At 50.4% G+C, this 18,586-nt stretch overlaps 7 protein-coding genes across 7 annotated transcripts in view; 2 read left to right on the forward strand and 5 right to left on the reverse strand.

Annotated features, from left to right (window-relative positions):
* Positions 1 to 2,708, reverse strand: part of BDV38DRAFT_283284 (cation-translocating P-type ATPase) — a gene marked incomplete at both ends in the record, with an annotated part of 3,430 nt that extends 722 nt beyond the window's left edge. The window contains 3 exons of the mRNA XM_032060015.1: positions 35 to 2,084; positions 2,144 to 2,409; positions 2,475 to 2,708. Coding sequence (XP_031913234.1) covers positions 35 to 2,084; positions 2,144 to 2,409; positions 2,475 to 2,708 — 2,550 coding nt within the window. The remainder of the gene's footprint in view (positions 1 to 34; positions 2,085 to 2,143; positions 2,410 to 2,474) is intronic.
* A 691-nt stretch (positions 2,709 to 3,399) lies between these two features.
* On the forward strand, positions 3,400 to 4,795 carry BDV38DRAFT_90331 (RING finger protein). Its single transcript, XM_032064109.1, has 3 exons — positions 3,400 to 3,732; positions 3,923 to 4,123; positions 4,277 to 4,795. Exons 1-3 carry the CDS (start codon positions 3,647 to 3,649, stop codon positions 4,605 to 4,607), a joined length of 618 nt encoding a protein of 205 aa, XP_031913235.1. The 5' UTR covers positions 3,400 to 3,646; the 3' UTR covers positions 4,608 to 4,795.
* A 60-nt stretch (positions 4,796 to 4,855) lies between these two features.
* On the reverse strand, positions 4,856 to 5,545 carry BDV38DRAFT_247386 (uncharacterized protein). The gene has a single exon (XM_032054659.1). It carries the CDS (start codon positions 5,296 to 5,298, stop codon positions 4,984 to 4,986), a length of 315 nt encoding a protein of 104 aa, XP_031913236.1. The 5' UTR covers positions 5,299 to 5,545; the 3' UTR covers positions 4,856 to 4,983.
* A 1,934-nt stretch (positions 5,546 to 7,479) lies between these two features.
* On the reverse strand, positions 7,480 to 8,914 carry BDV38DRAFT_283286 (M20 family metallopeptidase; the record flags this gene model as incomplete). Its single annotated transcript, XM_032060016.1, has 4 exons — positions 7,480 to 7,697; positions 7,758 to 7,897; positions 7,953 to 8,755; positions 8,822 to 8,914. The coding sequence occupies 4 exons, from the start codon at positions 8,912 to 8,914 to the stop codon at positions 7,480 to 7,482; spliced, it is 1,254 nt and encodes a 417-aa protein (XP_031913237.1).
* A 2,606-nt stretch (positions 8,915 to 11,520) lies between these two features.
* Positions 11,521 to 13,839, reverse strand: BDV38DRAFT_90566 (ribosome biogenesis protein LTV1). The gene is made up of 2 exons (XM_032064115.1): positions 13,544 to 13,839; positions 11,521 to 13,484 (listed from the first exon to the last, which is right to left on the reverse strand). The coding sequence occupies exons 1-2, from the start codon at positions 13,564 to 13,566 to the stop codon at positions 12,047 to 12,049; spliced, it is 1,461 nt and encodes a 486-aa protein (XP_031913238.1). The 5' UTR covers positions 13,567 to 13,839; the 3' UTR covers positions 11,521 to 12,046.
* Positions 13,675 to 16,247, forward strand: BDV38DRAFT_90462 (ribosome biogenesis GTPase LSG1). Its single transcript, XM_032064110.1, has one exon. The coding sequence runs from the start codon at positions 14,114 to 14,116 to the stop codon at positions 16,076 to 16,078; it is 1,965 nt and encodes a 654-aa protein (XP_031913239.1). The 5' UTR covers positions 13,675 to 14,113; the 3' UTR covers positions 16,079 to 16,247.
* On the reverse strand, positions 16,247 to 18,289 carry BDV38DRAFT_90545 (acyl-CoA dehydrogenase family protein). Its single transcript, XM_032064114.1, has 4 exons — positions 17,909 to 18,289; positions 17,597 to 17,842; positions 17,292 to 17,504; positions 16,247 to 17,222 (listed from the first exon to the last, which is right to left on the reverse strand). The coding sequence occupies exons 1-4, from the start codon at positions 17,981 to 17,983 to the stop codon at positions 16,416 to 16,418; spliced, it is 1,341 nt and encodes a 446-aa protein (XP_031913240.1). The 5' UTR covers positions 17,984 to 18,289; the 3' UTR covers positions 16,247 to 16,415.
* Between the last annotated feature and the right edge of the window lie 297 nt (positions 18,290 to 18,586).

Below are 18,586 nucleotides of genomic sequence, written 5' to 3' on the forward strand. Positions count from 1 at the left end.
AAAAAAAAAAAAAAAAAGGGGGGGAAGTACATACACTCTGGGGCGGGCGGTTCATAATATCTGGTGCTGCGATCTCCATTCCCAATCCCATATCAGGGAGACCGGAGGTGATCATAATGATCCAGAGAATTTCGACGGGTGCAATGGGAAACACGGACTGTCCGTTGACATCCTTGAATACCAGACCAATGAGTAGTGTAAGCGCAAGTCCAACGTTTTCGGCTAACAAATGCAGGACGAATTTCTGAATGTTATCAAAAATTCGACGGCCCTCTTCAATTCCGTTGATGATAGAAGCGAAATTGTCATCCATCAGAACCAGTTCCGAGGCATCCTTTGCTACGTCAGAACCTGCCTGTCCCATGGCAATACCAACATCCGCCCGCTTGAGAGATGGTGAGTCGTTGACACCGTCACCCGTCATTGCCGCGTACCGGCCACGACGATGCAAGGCGTCAATCATGCGGACCTTTGTGTGAGGCGCGCAGCGAGCAATAACTAGCGGTAGAGTAGGGAGATCATCAATCTCGTCCTCGGTCAATTTATCGAACTGGCTGGCCGTCATAACCATGGCATCCGCCACATCCTTTGCGATGCTGTCCATGTTTGCAGGAATGATGCCGACCTGCGCTGCGATAGCACGTGCGGTACCGGGGTGGTCACCTGTCACCATGTGCACAGAAATTCCCGCGCGGTAACATTCTTCGATGGCACCGGCAGTTTCGGGACGAGGGGGGTCATAGAGACCAATGAGACCGCAGAAAGTGAGGTCTTTCTCAATTTCCTCTCTTGGGGGGACTTCCTCTCCGTTGGTGGGAGTCGTTTTCTCCCGGCAAGCGAGGCAAAGCACTCGAAGGCCTTCCTTGGCCAGAGCTTCCATGTTCTGCAGGATCTCTTCTTTCATGCTTCCCTCCAGGGGAACGGGGCTAGAACCAGCGGTCCAGATGACTGATGTGCAGGAATCCACCACACGTTCGACGGCGCCTTTGGTGAAAACCATTTCGCGGTCACCTTGGGCGAAAATCACCGACATTTTCTTCACGGTCGAATCGAAAGGATATTCGGCTTTCTGGGCCCAAATCGGCTTTTCGCCCTTGGTCCAACGGTCGCGGCCCCAGTTGAAACGTGACGCGAACACCTGGATGGCGATATCCGTGGGTTCACCGCGTGCTTGCCATTCATCATTCTCCGACTTGTGGACATGGGCAAGGTTGGCCATTGCCGCGACATTGAGATAGTCTTCCAGCACCTGGTTCTCCTTCAGTAGATCTTGAGGGTCCCGAGGCTCTCCTTGTGCATCACGTTGGAGCTCAACCGGGGGTTGAGGTAGCAGGCTCAAGTCCCCTTCCTGGGGGTTCAAGGGATCACTAGAGGATCCCACAGAGTATGTACCCAGCGATGGGAGCCAAGCCCTTTTGGCAACCATGCGACCCTGAGTAAGCGTTCCGGTTTTGTCTGAGCAAATGTTAGTCACAGCGCCGAGAGCTTCCAAGGAGTCAAGCTTTCGGACAATGACATTTCTTTGTACCATCTGCTTGGTGCCTACCGCCATAGTAATAGTCAAGACCACCACTAGGCAGGCAGGAATCATAGCCAGGCCAGTTGCCACTGCGTAGATGATGACTTCCTTCTCATTCCGCATCTCGTTTGCACCCATGACCACAATAGCGAAGACCACGGCAATTGCGAAGAGTAGTAAGGCCAACTTGGAGAGCTTCCGTTGTAAAGGGGTTCCGACATTGATACCCAAGAAGCGACCGACTGCATCGGTGCAGGTCAAGGTCCACGCTTCCACATACCAGCGCTTTTTGGTCTCGCCCTGGGGACCACGCTTGACGGGCCGTCTCTTGGAATCCCCGGCACGGAGGGCGGCGGCGATTGCACCGATTTCCGTCCTCATCCCGGTCCCAACGACAACACCACGGGCGCGGCCCCGGGTCACGGTCGATGAACTATAAGCAATATTCAGGCGATCACCCGGTCCCGTATCGGCGTCGAACACGGAGTCAACCTCCTTTTGTACTGGCAGGGATTCACCGGTCAACAGCGCTTCGTCGGTTTCGAAATTCATGGCATCAACGAGCCTATGGACCAGATTAGCTGAGTTAATTTGTCGGACGAGCCGTTCTCGCTAGGTACATACCTAAGGTCCGCGGGGACTGTGTCACCCACTTTAAGCTCGATCATATCGCCGGGAACGATCTCGGTGGCCGGAATGGTACTGGTCTTGCCGTCGCGAGTGGCCACGCCGGTTGGGGAACTCAAGGAGCGCAGGGAATCCATGGTCTTTTCCGCTGCATAGTCCTGGTAAACACCCACCACGATGTTGAGCAAAATGACGGCACCAATAACACCACCCTCGATCCACGATTCAATACCGAAACTAACCGCCATCGCAATGATGAGAACCTATAATTGTCGTGCCGGATTAGTCCACTGTTCCAAAGCCCGTGTGCATAGGGACATCCACATACCAGCATCATTGCATTGGCAATTTGTCGAATGATAATCTTCACAAGAGAGACCCCTTCGCCGCCCTCCAGCTCATTGGGGCCATACTGACTAAGACGGTTCTTGGCGTCCGCCGTCGTAAGGCCTTCCTCCGCGTTCACTTTGAGCTCTTGGAGGACGGCATTGTAGGAGAGGGCATGGGCGGGTTGCGATAACGGCTGAGCCGTATCAGTCTGCTTCTTCTCGTCCTTGGTCATGTTGTTGTGTGTCTATGTGTAGTTGTGTCTTTGTGTCAATGGGTTTAAGAAAGGGTTGTATGATATGATAGCATCTAATAGTGGGACTTGTCCTTAGGGCGGCTCCATATAGATTGTATCCTCCAAGCAATGTGAGTCCATACACACCTACACCAGGCAGAGAATACACCTTAGATCGGGGTAGTTATGGAGCGGGGAGGAATTGAGAGAGGAGATTTCACCTTTTTCTTTCTTTTCCATCCGGGAGGAGGCGGGGGAATTGTAGGGTTTATATGTTGCTCTTGGATCATGACGCGAACAAAGGTTCACTTCTTGGCATGGATTCGCTTGATTATCGTGAATTGACGACGGAAGAGCCAAGAGCCAATAAGGGCCCAAGGAGCAGGAGAGTCTTGGCGAATAATCTTGGGTTTGGAGGCAAACGATGGTTGGATGATGACGCATTCGACCAATGTCGTCGCCACGTGAGACTCGCTTCAAGCTGGGCAGAGGCAAATGACTGGCCAGACCCTCGTCGACCCAGCGGAATGCCAAGAGTGTTCCGGGGCGCGGGAGACTTGGCACCTCTTGGATTATTTCCCGCCTCGGCTTCTCTGCACGCTTGGTCAGTCTTGGCCAGACGCAAATGGAGGGGGTCTGAGAGCCAGTCGCCGCTTGAAATGCTGTCCCATCGCTCTTTCGAATCGGCCAAAAATAATTCTTCGTCTTTCTCTCTGACTGGTTACTGGTCCCCCCCTCCTACCTCTTACCCCCCCACACACTCTGCTCTTATCGTTGTCCTGACCGGCCCTATGCGAATCCCGACGCCGCTGATTGAGCCGACCTATCCGATTCTCTGCGTCTGATACATCTTATTGGATCTGTCACCAGTTAGTTGCTCCTCTTCAAGTCGTTCTCGTATTGACACGAGACATCATCACCGTCGTGTCGCCCGTGCTATGGCGGATGATCCGCCCGGCTCTGAAATCGCCGGCGTCGTGGTCGGAGCGGTGCTACTCTTTGGCGCCATTAGCTTGGTTCCTATGTGAGTTCATTCGTTGAGTTCGTGATCCCCGCTGCAGGAGAGAATCTTCCATGCATTTCGATTGGGACTGGTCATCTACCAATGTTGACCGTTGGGTCTCGTCGCATCCTCTACTTCTTCACATCTACCCAGAGATAGATATTGTCGTTTCTCTGCCAAGCACCAGCAAATGGTTGACAACCCAGGACAGTCTGATTATGTGGCGTCACCGTCGACGAGCGGCGGCGCGAAGAGCCAGTGAAGTGCACCTCCTTCAGGTCAATGGGTGTATGCGACAGGTATCGGTGGAGCGATGGCTGGAAGAGTTGACCCGATCAGAAAATGGGGAACAGCAGCAGCAGCAGCAGCAGCAACAACAACAACAGCTGCGGCACTACGCTCAAGAAACCTGGTAGGGTTGCACATCCCATTGTTGGAAGCACGCCGGGACTCTTGGCCCTGGAGATGCGGGGACAGGGCTGGCACTAGTGGGCTTGGCCGTTATCATCGGGACCCGTTTCGTTTCTGTTCACGCTCTCTGATTTGCTTTGGTGTTTTCGTCCAGTTCCATCTGCCTTTCGACTCTTGTAGCACCGTCGTCTTCGCAAGACACGCTACCGTCTTCTCCAGAACCCGCCTGCATTCGCCCTCATTCTCGCTCAACCATCGCTCTCCACAGTCATGACACGCTTACCCCTGATGCTGACCCTCCTCCCTCCGTGCTCGAATCAGATCGGATGCGCTACCGCTACCGCGACAACGACCGCAGTGTCCTCGTTCTGAATCAATGTAATCACGCTTTCCACGCTTCCTGTCTTGCGTCATGGTTCACGTATGGCCAGTACAAGTGCCCCATCTGTCAGACCGTGTACTCCCCCACCACTGACCCCGGGTAAAAACTTTTTTTCTTCTCTCATTTCCCTTCGGGCTCTCTCTCTCTCTCTCTCTCTCTCTCTCTCTTACTCACTTGCTGATCATCCAGGATGGATGGATTGCGACATGGCTGGTTCCATGGCTTTGCTTGGCGCCTTAATTCGGGTCTTGGTGCTTTTTCCGTTTTTTTGTTTCGATCCGGATCTGATCTATCTTTTCCTATCAGTTTCTTTTCTTCTGACCTCATCGGGGAGGGGTGTAATCTTCCCGGTTTCTTTTTTCTTTTTTTTTTTTTTTTCCATGTATGTATGTGTTGGTTCCAGTGATGTAAATGATGTATAACTCTGGATTGTTATGCTTGACAGATTGGCCAATTATTATTGTTCTTCCTATTTAACTTTACTTTCTTTCTTTTTTTTTTAATAAAAGAAAAGAAGAAAGTGATGATAACATACATACATACATACTTGCCTCTTCCAAGATTTCCCACCAAAGAAATCCTAAACGCAATGACCAGCTCATAAATTTAACAGGTATGTACCCACATAGATACATACCTAGATAGCATCCCTGGTCACAAGGACATAAAGCAATTCCCCCAGACCCAGAATCAGAAACATACATACTTGTACACCCACCTTCATGCCAGAAGAACCATGTCCATAGTAAACCTTCCCTACTGACCCTAAACTCAAAAGGTGAGCCTAGACCCATGGATCGGAAAGTCAAAAAAGTTAAAGTAATGAGATTGCTTCGCGGAGGTTTAACTCCGGGATTGGATTGATTGAAATTCCTCGTGTTCTTCAAGCTTTATATGGGATTAGGGAGTTTATAATGGGTGTTAGTTAGGGTTTGGGGGATGGTATCATGGTATGAATTTGGTGAGGTTGGGGGTTATAACCTTTCTGGTGAGAAATGTACCATATTTTCGATCATTTTAATATAGACATTATTTTAATTAGTATATCTTTCTTACGATAGTAGTAAGATCATCGACCGATCAAGATGAAAAAGGCAAGAAACCCGAATGAAAATCATTGATTGCCCTACATAGGGCCCTAAACGGCCTTACACGGCCCTAAATCCAACCCAGCGTAAAAAAAAAAAAAAAAAAAAAAAAAAAAAAAAAAAAAAAAAAAAAAAAAAAAAAAAAATTTAAATTCAATTAGAATAAAAAAACAATGAATAATAGAATTGAATAAAGTGAACTAACTGATTCCGTATACGAGTCGCGTGTGGCGCTCAACCCCCATCTTACCTCTGTTTCCCCTCCAGCCTTATCCTATAATAATTGAACCAGGGTGTTCCTCCTGGAACTAATGAGCCTAAGATACATGGCCCCCATGTTCCAGATGAGGGGGTGCTTGGCCCCTCGCCAAGTCCTTGGGGTTTCGGGGGTTGTTTCTGGAAGAATTCTGGAATGTTCGTTTCTGGGGCTGAGAAGAAGATGATGCATGTTCGAAGTGGTCGTGTGAGATGGTGCCGGTAAGTTGGTTGGTGTGCTTCGGGTATGTATGTAGTACTTGTGTCTGTGTTTGTCAATCTATGGACTAGTTAGTACCTAGAGGCTTAATCCGGATATTCCCGGCTATACGAAGAGAAGGGCATGTCTGGTTTGGATTAAGTGCTTCGATTGGATCCAGTTCTCTCCTGTGTGAGTGACTCTGGCTATACCAGTCTCGATCTCAGTTGGATGAATGTATCATCCTGGTACATCTCATCCGGATGCCCATCTTCGTCAGTGGTACGGATAGGGCGGATGTACTAAATATGATTATTCCTTGTTTTTCATAAGACTTTCTTCTTTAATATCTGGGTGGATCTTATCTCTTACGAGTCGGATCGGTCGGATCGCGCTTGCTTGCTTGCTTCCTTGCTTTACTTCCAGCGAGTCCGGGGTGGACGTGGAGGAGAGATCATTTCTGATATCGTTAGCTGGATGGGATGAACTCCCGGGGATACCGTGTTTGCAGATCTTAGTGATCGTGAACTGGACGACGTGGTTTCAGTGGTAGACGGATATTCATCTACATAGGTTAGACCTTGTAGACCTCGTGGATTCATCTCTTTTCTAATTCTACACGATAGATAGAACTTAGGCCGGAAGAAGCCGGAAACCAGAATCTACAATCCAATCAACATAATAACAGAAGAAAGAATCCAGACCTACCCATCAGACCTGTCATCGGAGAATATTTTGTTGTTAGTGGATCCCGCCTGCATGGCAGGAACGATTGCGTTGGGTTCGTGGTGCCCAAGTATTGGCACGACGTGGTAGTACAGCATTTTGTGATCTGGATGTAGACTGCTCTCTTACCAGTTCTGGGCGGTTGGTACTACCCAGAGAATAGCGTCCAGTTTTGTGGCTGGGGAGTTCTGCACTGCATTATACTTGAGGGGTTTTTGATTTTGTTTAGGGGGTAGGAGGTGGTGGTTGTTGTTGTTGTTGTTGTTGTTGTTGTTGTTGTTGGATTTAGATTCACCGCTTCGGTTTCGGCGGTCTAGTGCAGATATGACCATGTTGTGAGGTTGGGTCTACGGTTCAGGGTGGAGGGAAGGATTGTAGTGCGGCTATGGTTTGTGAGGGTTTGTGAGGGTCTGTGAGGGTCTGTGAGGGTCTATTGGACTCCGCTAGTTAACACTGTCTCTTACTCTGATTGTGTTTCTGTGTCGCCTGTCTCAATACTGGACTCTGGTCCATATATTATGGTTTGAATAGACTGTAATATCTTGAAGCTGAGTTGGGTATATCTGAAGATGTCTTCTCCAGGCTTATACCGCTCTTCTTTCCTCGAAATGATGTGAATATGGTGACTATGTTGTACATGGTTCTGCAGGGCCTTCAGTTGGTAGAATTTCTCACATCATATGACTCTTCATCTTCTACATCAGAACTTATTCGTCCCTTTCAAAGTCCTTCTTCACTTGCTCCGCCACTTTATCATCCACCAAGATTTGACATCCAACAACAGCCATGCCAGCAGCACAGGCAAGACTACGCTTATATCCCTCCGGTGATCCAGCACCGTTAGTAAACTGCGGCGTATGATTCACTCCCTCAGCGGGGATGGTGAACATTCCATGAAAGCCGGGTACGGCATAGGTGACGTTCCCTGCAAGCTAATGTCAGTACTGATCTCTGGAGCGGACTCATAGCCATTGTCAATACGAACCCATATCCGTCGAAGCACCACCCAAGACCCCCTTCTTGCCTGAGTTATCAAACACTGTATGGTGTCCCATTGCGCGCATGGCGGTAACGTAATTCTCGCAGATGGGCGTATTGGTCTTTAAATCAGCGTACGAGATGCCCCTTGGTTACCGTTAGTGTTGTGGCCGGGAGTCTTGCCACGAAGTGAATAACATACCAGTCAAACTCAACTTGACACCCGGTGGCAGTCGCTGCCGCTTCGAAGCACTTGATCACTTTTTCAGTCAACGGCTTCAATGTCTTGAGACTGGGTGACCGGATATAATAGTCCACAGATGCCGACATGGGAATCACATTCGGACGATCTCCACCGTGCGCAATAACCCCATGAATCCTCTGGCTTGGCAGAATCTGCTGTCGCAGCAGAGAAATATTCACATAGGCAGCCACCACAGCATCAAGCGCATTAACGCCCTCCCACGGCGCAGCAGCCGCATGCGCCGGCTTCCCCGTAAAAGTCACCGTGACCTTATCGTTCGCAAGAAATCCCCCCGGCAACACAGTCGCCACACTCAACAGTTCCGGATCATCAGGCGCCATCGGCATAGGATGCACCATAAGACAAGCATCCACATCCTTATACGCTCCGTTGTCTAACAAGCGCACCTTTCCACCGCCGGATTCTTCCGCCGGCGTGCCCAGCAGCCGGACGGTGTACCCGGGTCCATCTGGGTACCGGGCTTTCAAGGCCTCGCAGGTCGCGATGAAGGCGGCGATTGAGCTCGTCGCGATTAGATTGTGGCCACATGCGTGTCCGATCCCGGGGAGTGCGTCGTATTCCGCGTTGAAGGCGACTACGCGGCCTCCCGTGCCGTGCTTGAATTCGATTTCTAGGGCTGTTTCGAGCCCATGTGCGCTACGGCGGACTTGGTAGCCTTCTGATTTGAGACTTTCGAAGAGTGAGCAGATATGGTCATGGGCTTTGTATTCTTCATAGCCTAGCTCGGGGTTCGACCAGATCTAGGTGGCGTTAGAGATATGGGCACAGATAGATAGAGAGATTAGTAGAGAATCGAATCTACTTACTTGATGATTGATATTCTTCAATTCGGAATCATATTTCTCAAGAGCTTTCTGAACGCTATCAATTAAGCGATACTGATATTCTTGAACATGCATTGTGTCTGTCTAAATCCGAGTAGCAATCGCAGGTGGGCCAGGTCAATTGCTTGATTTAATCCACACGAGGAGTGTCGTCAGGTAGTATCTTATATATTTTGCCAGTCATCCTTCGTCTCCACTTGGACGATGCGATGAACACCACTCGGCAATGCTTCGCTTGTTCACACCAATCATGTCGTGTTCCAATCGTTTCTGGCATTCATGGCGATAGGACGGATTTCCTCACTTCGTGACCCACCCGGCATCACCCCCGCTATTTCTCCTCATGGATCTTTGGGGTCAATTCACCAGCCGAGGCTATAGCACTATCTTACCATGAGAATACACTCTTCTTTTGTTTCACAGAAGTGAACTATATGGTATTTTTCGAGACTACTGTACTTGAGCCTTGCAGTAGAATCATTTCGACGAGTGAATGGACATCATCATTTCTGTTACATTGATGTATCAAAGGTCCAAACTCAAACAAAGATCGTACCTGCACATATGTGAAACTGATATAAACAATACCTGAGTATGAGATGTTGTCTGGGGAACTCGCTGAGGGAGGTATTGTCTTATCGATTCTATGTTGGAAGTGTCAATTCGCCTTAAGGATATACTAAGTAAAGATGTGTTCATTAAGACTGAGTCAGGGTGAGTCAGATACGAACTGTGTGATATATCGTTAAGCGAACTAGATTAACCTCTTGTTAGATATTGGGTGTCAAGGTAGTGATCTAGAGTTTTGTATCTCTGGTAAAGTGTAGTAAAAGCGAAGTGCTTGTGATTGAAAGGTCACTCTTTAGATTGCCTTGTGGTAATTATCCTTATGTTCCTAATTATGCAGTTACCATTGTATTTAAGGGCCATCTGCGATTGGTATATGATCTATCGTCAAGATCAAGAGCGTTGTGCTTAACATTGGCATAGAGTATACCGTCGGTTTCACTTTAGGGTAAAGGATTTCACTCACTTGACACGTTATACGAAGTACGACTCATACAATATCAATCGTGGGGAAGCTCATATGCATCTTTCTCGAGAGTCTTAGTTGTGCTGCTGACAGTTTCACAGCATGTTAGTACATCTGGTTATAAATAACAGCTTCAGCTACATATGCTTTTCTCTCTAATTAAGCATAGCTAGTTTAAGCCTTTTCGAACAGAGCGAAGCCTATCATCATATCCAACGACCATATACACCTGATGAGTCAGATACAAAACAATATCATTCCGTAGGAAATAACAGAAGAAGAAAAACGGACGCTTCTCGAGTTGTAACACTAGATCTACTTGAGATAGAAACCTCCTCTGTTTAGTGTGACACACTACCACTCTGGTGCCCTCTATTGATGATTAAAGGCTGCCCGGAGGAGCACAGAATAATACCTAAATATAATTTGAGATATCGATGTTTACAAAAGAACGCAACTACGTTTCTTTACGTGGCCCGTGCAGGGATATAATCAAGTATCTGGAAGTTAGATTCCATAAGGAGTGCTGTGAGGTAGGGCTACAGAATGTTATACACAGATTTGATTGGTCTAGTCATATAGTAGCGTTATCCTAAGGTGGAGGAGAACTTTTGGCAAGCTAAGAAACATTCGACAAGGGTGCAGTTCCGTTCACTAGATTGAGGCCCAATAAACCGTACCTTGTTGCGTAGCGCTAGTTGGTATCTCATGTTCACAACCATCATACATACCACCTATTCTCCCCGCAGCTGCGGTCAGGTTTATATTAAGCTAAAGCAGGATGTTGAAGCAACTTAATCATGCAAGAAACGGTCGAACTCATCCCTCTGTGACTTGGCAGTATATTAACAGTTTCGCACATTAGCTCCCGGTGCAAGGTATCTGCACTGCCAACTAGCCAGTATCCAATTGGTCTGGCTTGCTGACCAAATCCTGTATGTCGCAGAAAGAGAAGAAAAAGCAATGTGTAATATACCGTTGATTCGTCTTGTCAGAGTAGTCTACCACATACATATGTACAAAACCCCGCCTATGAAAGCTATCCTGTCTGGAAGGAGAAGCATGGCAGCTACTACGTTAACTCCACTATATGCAGCTGGTCCTCGACATGTATCTGTTTAATTGCTTCGGGTTGAACGGGACCAACGCTCACTGTATTCTGGACGACGCATACCATTTTCTCTAGAGTCGGGCCCTAGTTGGGAACCATAACACGCGGCCAGCTATGCCTACCATCGAGGAGGTCACTCAGTTGATAAATTCACGGGCCATCGGTGCTGAAACATCGGATGTCCACAGAAACCCCTAAGCTTCTTCTCTTCTCCTGTGTGATCCGGAGGCGCCTAAGCGGATCTCGACTGAATCGCTCCAGTACAAGTGTCATGTTCATATAGAAGACCAGGTTGCATACTTTGGCGACCCCCGCTACATTGGAACGTTCCGGACATTGGGCAGAGCCAATGTAAACCTGGCTATGTCAAATTCCGGACGAATTCGACTTCGAACAGGCTGCTAGTATGCCTGTCCACCCAGTCAGATTACGCGAAACCAGGCATCCTGGCTCCAAGGCATTTCTTGATCCTGATGCTCACGCACTGACGAGATGCCATTTCTAATGAGAGGAGGTGCAAGGCTCCGAGACGAATCAGTACGACGTCCAAGCCTTGTTGTCAGCCGCGCGCACCGAAGCCGAAACAGTGGATGTTGTTTTAAGCGGCATCCGGAAGAGGCTGTCAACAATTCTTAGCGTGTCTGAAAGGGACATTGATCCATCCAGCTCGACCCGCGAAAACGAAGTGGATTCGTTGATCGAAATAGAATTCCGGATATAGGTGCCGAAGGACTTAGGGGCAACCATAGCCATAGGAGACATAAGCACAAAGAGGGCCACCAAATTGAGCGTGAAAATAGCAGGATCCAGTGCGTTCACCCACTGCAACGGTTGAGTTCTATGTTTCCGCTTGTGAACACGAAGTGATAAACCAAGAAAGATGTGTCTAAAGGTTAATTGCTTCCTACCAAGTAAGCCAAGTATGTACTATGTGGTAGTTGGAGAACTTTTTAACTAGCCGAGAAAATGGACATCTATCATGCAACATAAGGGCATTGAAACCGGGACGCCAGAAACCATATTCTAAAGAAATCGAAAGGTATCATCACAATTCGTTGAAGCATTACGCTCGTCCAGAGGCTTTTCCTGGCATCTTGGCGGGACCCAATCCTTGTCGGATCTCGTCCAACATTCTGATTCCAATTGCTTCGTTACCGTTCTTGCCTCTCTTTGCCTTGGCACCCTTGCGCTTCACTTGCGAGCTTGTGTTGCCGTCCCAGCCGGCAAGGAAGTCATCCATAACGTTGTTGAAATCATGGCGGGGAGCCACAGCTGTTCCGTTCGCGTCGATCAGACTGGGGGCCTGCGATGAGGCGGTCGAGAAGCTGGTCATGCCGGTCATACCAGTCATACCACTGACCATGGACATGCTATCATCGTACTCATCTTCCTCGTCCAGAGCGTAGAGTGCCTCCACCCGGTCAAATCGGTCATCCAACAGCCGGTGCCCTTCCGTCCGAGCCAGAGCGGAAGAGGTCATAGAGTATGCCGAAGGGTTCGTGAGCGCACCCTTACGCTTCTTTCTGCGGATGGGGGTACCACCTACTGTGAAGACAGTGGAGGCAAGAGTGCTTCGTTGCTCCGAGGGTACAATACTGGGCGGTGCTGCCGGCGCTGCCTTCACTTTACCGTCCTTCTTGAACCTAGCGAACTCGCGCATCCAACCCTGGTCCTCGGGGTGCATATCCGGAGCCGGCGCATCGTGATCGGGCAATTCACCTGGCTCAGAGTCCTGGGATGTATTCTGGGCGATATCGCCCCTCTGCGGTGGTTTGTAGTCGGTTGTGCTGGGCTGCACGGGGGCCTTCTCAGTGGCATCAGACTCCCATCCATCATCGTCTCCCTCGTCAAACAACGTATCCTCCCAATCACCCTGGTCCATCTCCTCCGCCTGAGTGGTTAATTTGCCGAACACATCTTCCTCGTCATTTTCGTCGACAAATTCCTCATCCTCAAGAGCCTCCAATACTTCCCGCAGACGGGGGTCCATATCAGGCTGGAATCCCGCAATCGCATCGGGCACATTCTGCTGATCCTGGTAGGTCGGCTGCCGGACATACGACGAGGCAGTCGAACGCATATCAGATCCGTAGACGCTCCCTGGGCCATACTCGCTTCTCGCATCGTCCAAAGTGACTTGTCGCAGAGCATCTTCCAGCTTCATTCCCTTAGCCTTGCCCTTGTCCTTGCTCTTGGCCTCCACAAAATACGAATCGCCGCCGCCGGTGCCCAGCTCGCGCAAATGTTGCATGTAATCATATTTCGAGTCGTCGTAGAAGATACCGTAGTTCGCTGCTTCACCTTCGTTTCTCCGGACGGGCTCCGCGCCAAATTCACTGGCTAAATCCGACAGGTTCTTGCCACGGGCTTCGATGGTAGAGCTACCGGCTGCGGGGCCTGACACCGGGGCAAGAACACGGTCATCGGCTGAGGCGTCGTGGATCAGGGGGTCATTTTGGGCTCGGTGGAAGAGTTGGTATGTGGTTGCATTCTTTTTATCGCTATTTGCATTCTGTTAGCCACCAGACAATAAATCGACCCTGTGCGAAATTCCACATACATCCACTGCTTGCGGGGAGGCATTTTGGCGACTGCGATCGGTGTGAACAGCTGGAATGAAGATTTTCAGCCTGAGTGGGTTAATATTGTATGGACCTTGGGAGCAAAAAAATTGTCAAAGTGGGATGTGATAGCGTCACGTGAGGGCTTATCGGGATGCCCAACTGGTCGTCCTCAGGCAGCGACGTGGAAGATGTGCTGCGGGGTGGAGAGGATATCACACCATGGGAATCCATGGGTAAAGTGTTAGTACTGACGACCGACTCTCAGTATGAATTACTCGGTATAGAATTACTGGGTTAACATCTTTTGTTTTCAGCAACAGGGGGAAAAAAGAAGGTGCTGAGTCAGCCAAATTCTTATCTTATCGGCGGGGGCTTGCCTGATTGGGCGATCGATCATCGCCAAATGGAACAAAATTAATAATTCTCTCCGTCCCTTTGCCTCTTCTTCACATTTCCCCTCCATTTCCCCCTCCATTCTTCCTCCTTCTCCCTTCCACTCCCCCATCGGAAGGTTTCATTTCAATTTTGGTGTACTGTAAGTCGAGTCGCTTCTCCACACAGTCACCATGGTTCTCGCAAAGTCCAAAAACTCCGTGGGGCTGGGCAACAGCCTCATGAAGGATCGTTTCGGAAAGGGAAAGGCATCGAACATGAAGAAAGCCTCGCACAATCAAGCCGTCGCACGGAAGGATATGAACGGAGAGACCTACATCACCAATGCGAAGGAGGATGCCGCCTGGGTGAAGATGCGCAGTATCACGGAACAAGCCGCTCTCGACGAGTTCCTGAGCACCGCTGAACTGGCAGGCACCGATTTTACAGCCGAGAAGATGAACAATGTCAAGATTATCCATGCCGATCAGAAAAACCCTTATCTCCTCTCCGCATCCGAGGAAAAGTCGGCTGTGAAGAAGCACCAGAAGAACAGAGGACGACTGACCGTTCCGAGACGACCGAAATGGGATTCGACGACGACGCGGCAACAACTCGATGTGATGGAGAGGGAGAGTTTCTTGTCCTGGCGCAGAGGGTTGGCTGAGCTCCAGGAGAATCACGATCTATTGATGACACCATTTGAGCGGAACTTGGAAGTCTGGCGACAGCTTTGGCGTGTCATTGAACGGTCGGACCTCGTCGTGCAGATTGTCGATGCTCGGAACCCGTTACATTTCCGGTCGGAGGATCTTGAGTCCTACGTGAAGGAGATTGATCCCAAGAAAGAGAACCTTCTCCTCGTCAACAAGGCAGATATGCTTACTGAGAAGCAACGAGAGGCCTGGGCAGACTACTTTGAGCGCAATAACATCAGCTTCCGATTCTTTTCTGCCCAGCTAGCGAAGGAGAAAATCGACGCACAGCTGGCAGAGCAGGGCGACAGTGAGGATGAAGAGGTCGCGGAGAAGCTGGCGGAGACAACCATCGAAGAACAGCCGACTGAGGAGCATGATGGAGGATTGAAGCTTCCTGGCTCGAGCAGATCCCGGAGGACGGAAATTCTCGATGTTGATGAACTCGAAGAACTCTTCCTTTCCAACACCCCCGATACTCTCCCCGAAAACGACGACCCAGAGAACCCGCGCAAGCAAAAGACAGTCATTGGTCTTGTCGGTTACCCCAACGTCGGTAAATCCAGTACCATCAACGCCCTTCTCGGAGCCAAGAAGGTCTCAGTGTCCGCTACGCCCGGTAAGACGAAGCATTTCCAGACCCTCTATCTCTCGCCGGAGATCATGCTCTGCGATTGCCCTGGTCTGGTGTTCCCCAACTTCGCCACAACCAAGGCCGACCTGGTTGTCAACGGTGTCCTGCCCATCGACCAACAGCGTGAATTCACCGGCCCGGCCACCATCATCGCCCAGCGCGTCCCCAAGCATTTCCTTGAGAACGTCTACGGAGTCACCATCCATACCCGCCCCATCGAAGAAGGCGGCACGGGCATCCCCACCGGCAGCGAGCTGCTGCGCGCCTATGCTCGCGCGCGTGGCTTTTCCACTCAAGGCCTGGGCCAGCCCGATGAATCCCGCGCCGCCCGATACGTCCTGAAGGACTACGTCAATGGCAAACTTCTCTTCTGTCACCCGCCCCCAGTGCCAGAGGGCCAGACCCCCATTGACCCCAATGAGTTCAACGTCGAACTCTACGACATGGCTCACCTGCCCGCCAGGCGGCAAGAACAGCTCGCCAAAGCCATGCAGGCAGAGCAAATGGCCGAGGACATCGACGATGACATTCTCTCTCTGCCCAAACAACCCGTGCAAGGCTCCCGCTCCCGCAATCTCGACACCGGCTTCTTCGGCGACGCCTCGAAAGGCTCCGCCGGCCGTCTCACCCTCCCCTTCAACGCCCAGTACACCGAACAAGGCCAGCAGATGCGCCAACAGCTGACCGGCCGTAAGGAGCGCCTGATGGTCGCCCTGGAACGCGGCATCGATGTGACCGAAGTGCGGGGCGGCAGCTCTAAGAAGCATTTCAAGGGCAACAAGAAGCAGGCGAAGAAGAAGCGCGCCGTGACTGCGGACGATGATTACTGATCCATTTCTGATCTGACTCGCGGGCGAGTGGGGTTCATGTTTGCCTGTGGTTAATGAATGAGTTTGGTTGGGTTCTACTTTGTTTGGTTGCATTTAGAAAAGTTTCTTATGATTCTCGGTTTGCTTTATGTATGTAGGGTTGGTGTTGATGTTGACGTTGATGTTCATGAATCATGACAGTTCATATTGAATGAAATCAATTTCACCGTGATAATCTTCCAGATATATAATTTATTCATTCCGTACGGAGAGGAGTGATGTTGTCCTCCCTCTCCAAAGATTTCGCTGTAGACAGACAGATTGTTACCCTGACACTACCGTATTTCAATCATCTCATTTACAAATGACTCTTCAGTTTAAGCCCACTAGCAGCCAACAAGCGCTCCGCCTCGGCCCGCTGCCAATCCAACTTCTCAATCACCGCATCCTTGCGAGCCCGGTTCTCCCTCTTGCCGAGCTGCTGCAAGTGCACCTCATCCGGACCGTCCGCAATCCGCAACGTCCGAATCATGGCCCACAGATTGGCCAACGGGGTGTCCTGGCACACACCAGCGGCACCATACGCCTGCACGGCACGGTCAATGACCGTCAATGCGGTCTGCGGCACCAGAACCTTGGCCTGAGCAATCTCCTTCAGGGCAGACTTGGCATCACCCTGATCGATCTTGATCGCAGCATTGAGGACAATCAGTCTAGCGGCGTCGACCTCAATCCGGGACTTCGCCAGCCACTCAAGGATGACACCATGTGAGGACAGGCTCTTGCCGAAGGTCTGCTTACGCTCATCGTTGATCCGCGCGATGAGCCACTCGATCGCCTTCTCGGCGGCGCCGATCGTGCGCATCGCGTGGTGGATCCGGCCGGGACCCAGACGGCCCTGGATGATTTCGAAGCCGCGGCCTTCGCCGAGGACGATGTTGGAGACGGGGACGCGCACGTCCTTGAAGCTAATGTGGCCGTGGCCATGGGGGGCGTCGTCGTACCCATACACGGAAAGCATGCGGTGCACGGTGATTCCGGGGGTGTCGGCGGGCACGAGGATGACGGATTGTTGGCGGTAGGGGTCCTTGTTGGTTGGGTCGGATTTGCCCATTACCAGATAGACACTGCAGCGGGGGTCGCCTGCGCCGGAGGACCACCATTTCTAGAGACGCGTTTCTTGTTAGTGATTCGAGTTGTTGTGGGTGGATGGCATAGGTGAGGGGAAACGAACCGATCCATTGAGGACGGATTGGTTGCCTTCACGGCGGATGTTCAACTGGATGTTCGTCGCATCGCTGGAGGCTACCTCGGGCTCTGTCATGAGGAAGGCCGAGCGGATCTTGCCGTCCAGCAAGGGCGCCAGCCACTGCTGCTTCTGTGCTTCGCTGCCGTATTTGGCGATGACTTCCATGTTTCCAGTGTCTGGCGCGGCGTTATTCGTGGCCTATTGTAGTAATCGTCTCCCATCAGCACCTTGTCCCAGATAATTCCTCGGTAGAGCAGGAGGAGGTGGGGGGGTTGTTAGGGGATCTATACCTCCGAAGCCAACTTGCTCTTTCCCAGATACTCGGCCATCAGACCGTATTCGAGATTGGTGAATCCCGCACCCTGAGTGTAGTGGTTCTTGGGCAGGAACATGTTCCACAGGCCTTGCTGGCGGGCCTTAGTCTTGAGGGTTTCCATGACGGCTGGGTAGGTGGCCCATCGCTGATCGCCTTCGCCCAGCTGGGCTTGGAAGAGCTTTTCGGCGGGAATACATTCTTTTTCGACAAATTGTTCGACCTATCATGGGGGTGGATTGTGGAGATTAGTCTCGGCATGAGAAACGAGGATGAAGAGGGTATATACCTGGTCCAGGGTCTTCTTGGCCCGGTCGCTGACGAACGGTAGGGCAATTGTGGGAATCCGTGTGGAGGCAGACATGATGCTGTGTTATTTTACTAGTAAATCAAGTTTCAGAGGATTAAAGGGAATTAGGATTATGCAGAGCAAAGAAGCCAGTGGAGGGAGAGATTATAAAGACATGAGAAGCATCAATCATACGAGCAGTTGGTGAAACTGCGGAGAAGCTGTGGAGCGGAGAAGATGCCGAACTTTGGCGGTTGGACCTCGGCTCAGAACCGAATATCTAATCAATCACCTTGGCTGCTGCTCACGTACCCTTTGGACCTTGGCACCACAGAAAATACTCGATGATATTACAATGGAAGGATGTCTACACATCAATCATTTAGGTGGTCGTCTTACTCATCGCATCACATTTCATTGGTCTTCATCCGTCCAAATCCCATACGCAATTAAAAACAATTTATGACTGTAACAATGACACAGTAGTCCCAAGCCATCCCAAGGCCATTAATTCCCAAAAAACCCCGAGTGCCCCCAAAAAAAAAGAGTAAATCAAGTTGAAGAGAAGTCAAGAACCAGTCCTGCAAACACCGAACCAAGCGAGAAACAACCGACGATCTTATCCAGGTCTCATCCAAGAGATCCATGCGACCGGCGCATGAGATGTAAAGGATTCTG

The sequence above is a fragment of the Aspergillus pseudotamarii genome (genome assembly GCF_009193445.1).
Source record: "Aspergillus pseudotamarii strain CBS 117625 unplaced genomic scaffold BDV38scaffold_29, whole genome shotgun sequence".
NCBI classification, from domain to species: Eukaryota; Fungi; Ascomycota; class Eurotiomycetes; order Eurotiales; family Aspergillaceae; genus Aspergillus; species Aspergillus pseudotamarii.

Bases quoted from the DNA above. Each gene is read 5' to 3' on its own strand.
- BDV38DRAFT_247386 (XM_032054659.1), bottom strand. From the start codon at position 5,298: ATGGGTCTAGGCTCACCTTTTGAGTTTAGGGTCAGTAGGGAAGGTTTA.
- BDV38DRAFT_90545 (XM_032064114.1), bottom strand. From the start codon at position 17,983: ATGTCTGCCTCCACACGGATTCCCACAATTGCCCTACCGTTCGTCAGC. The intron at 17,843-17,908 runs GTATATACCCTC...CCCCCATGATAG, and splicing joins CCAAGAAGACCCTGGACCAG to GTCGAACAATTTGTCGAAAA. The intron at 17,223-17,291 runs GTTCGTTTCCCC...ACGCGTCTCTAG, and splicing joins AATCCGTCCTCAATGGATCG to AAATGGTGGTCCTCCGGCGC.
- BDV38DRAFT_90566 (XM_032064115.1), bottom strand. From the start codon at position 13,566: ATGCCTCCCCGCAAGCAGTGGAT. The intron at 13,485-13,543 runs GTATGTGGAATT...GAATGCAAATAG, and splicing joins CCTCCCCGCAAGCAGTGGAT to CGATAAAAAGAATGCAACCA.
- BDV38DRAFT_90331 (XM_032064109.1), top strand. From the start codon at position 3,647: ATGGCGGATGATCCGCCCGGCTCTGAAATCGCCGGCGTCGTGGTCGGA. The intron at 3,733-3,922 runs GTGAGTTCATTC...AACCCAGGACAG, and splicing joins GCCATTAGCTTGGTTCCTAT to TCTGATTATGTGGCGTCACC. The intron at 4,124-4,276 runs GTAGGGTTGCAC...GTTTTCGTCCAG, and splicing joins CACTACGCTCAAGAAACCTG to TTCCATCTGCCTTTCGACTC.
- BDV38DRAFT_90462 (XM_032064110.1), top strand. From the start codon at position 14,114: ATGGTTCTCGCAAAGTCCAAAAACTCCGTGGGGCTGGGCAACAGCCTC.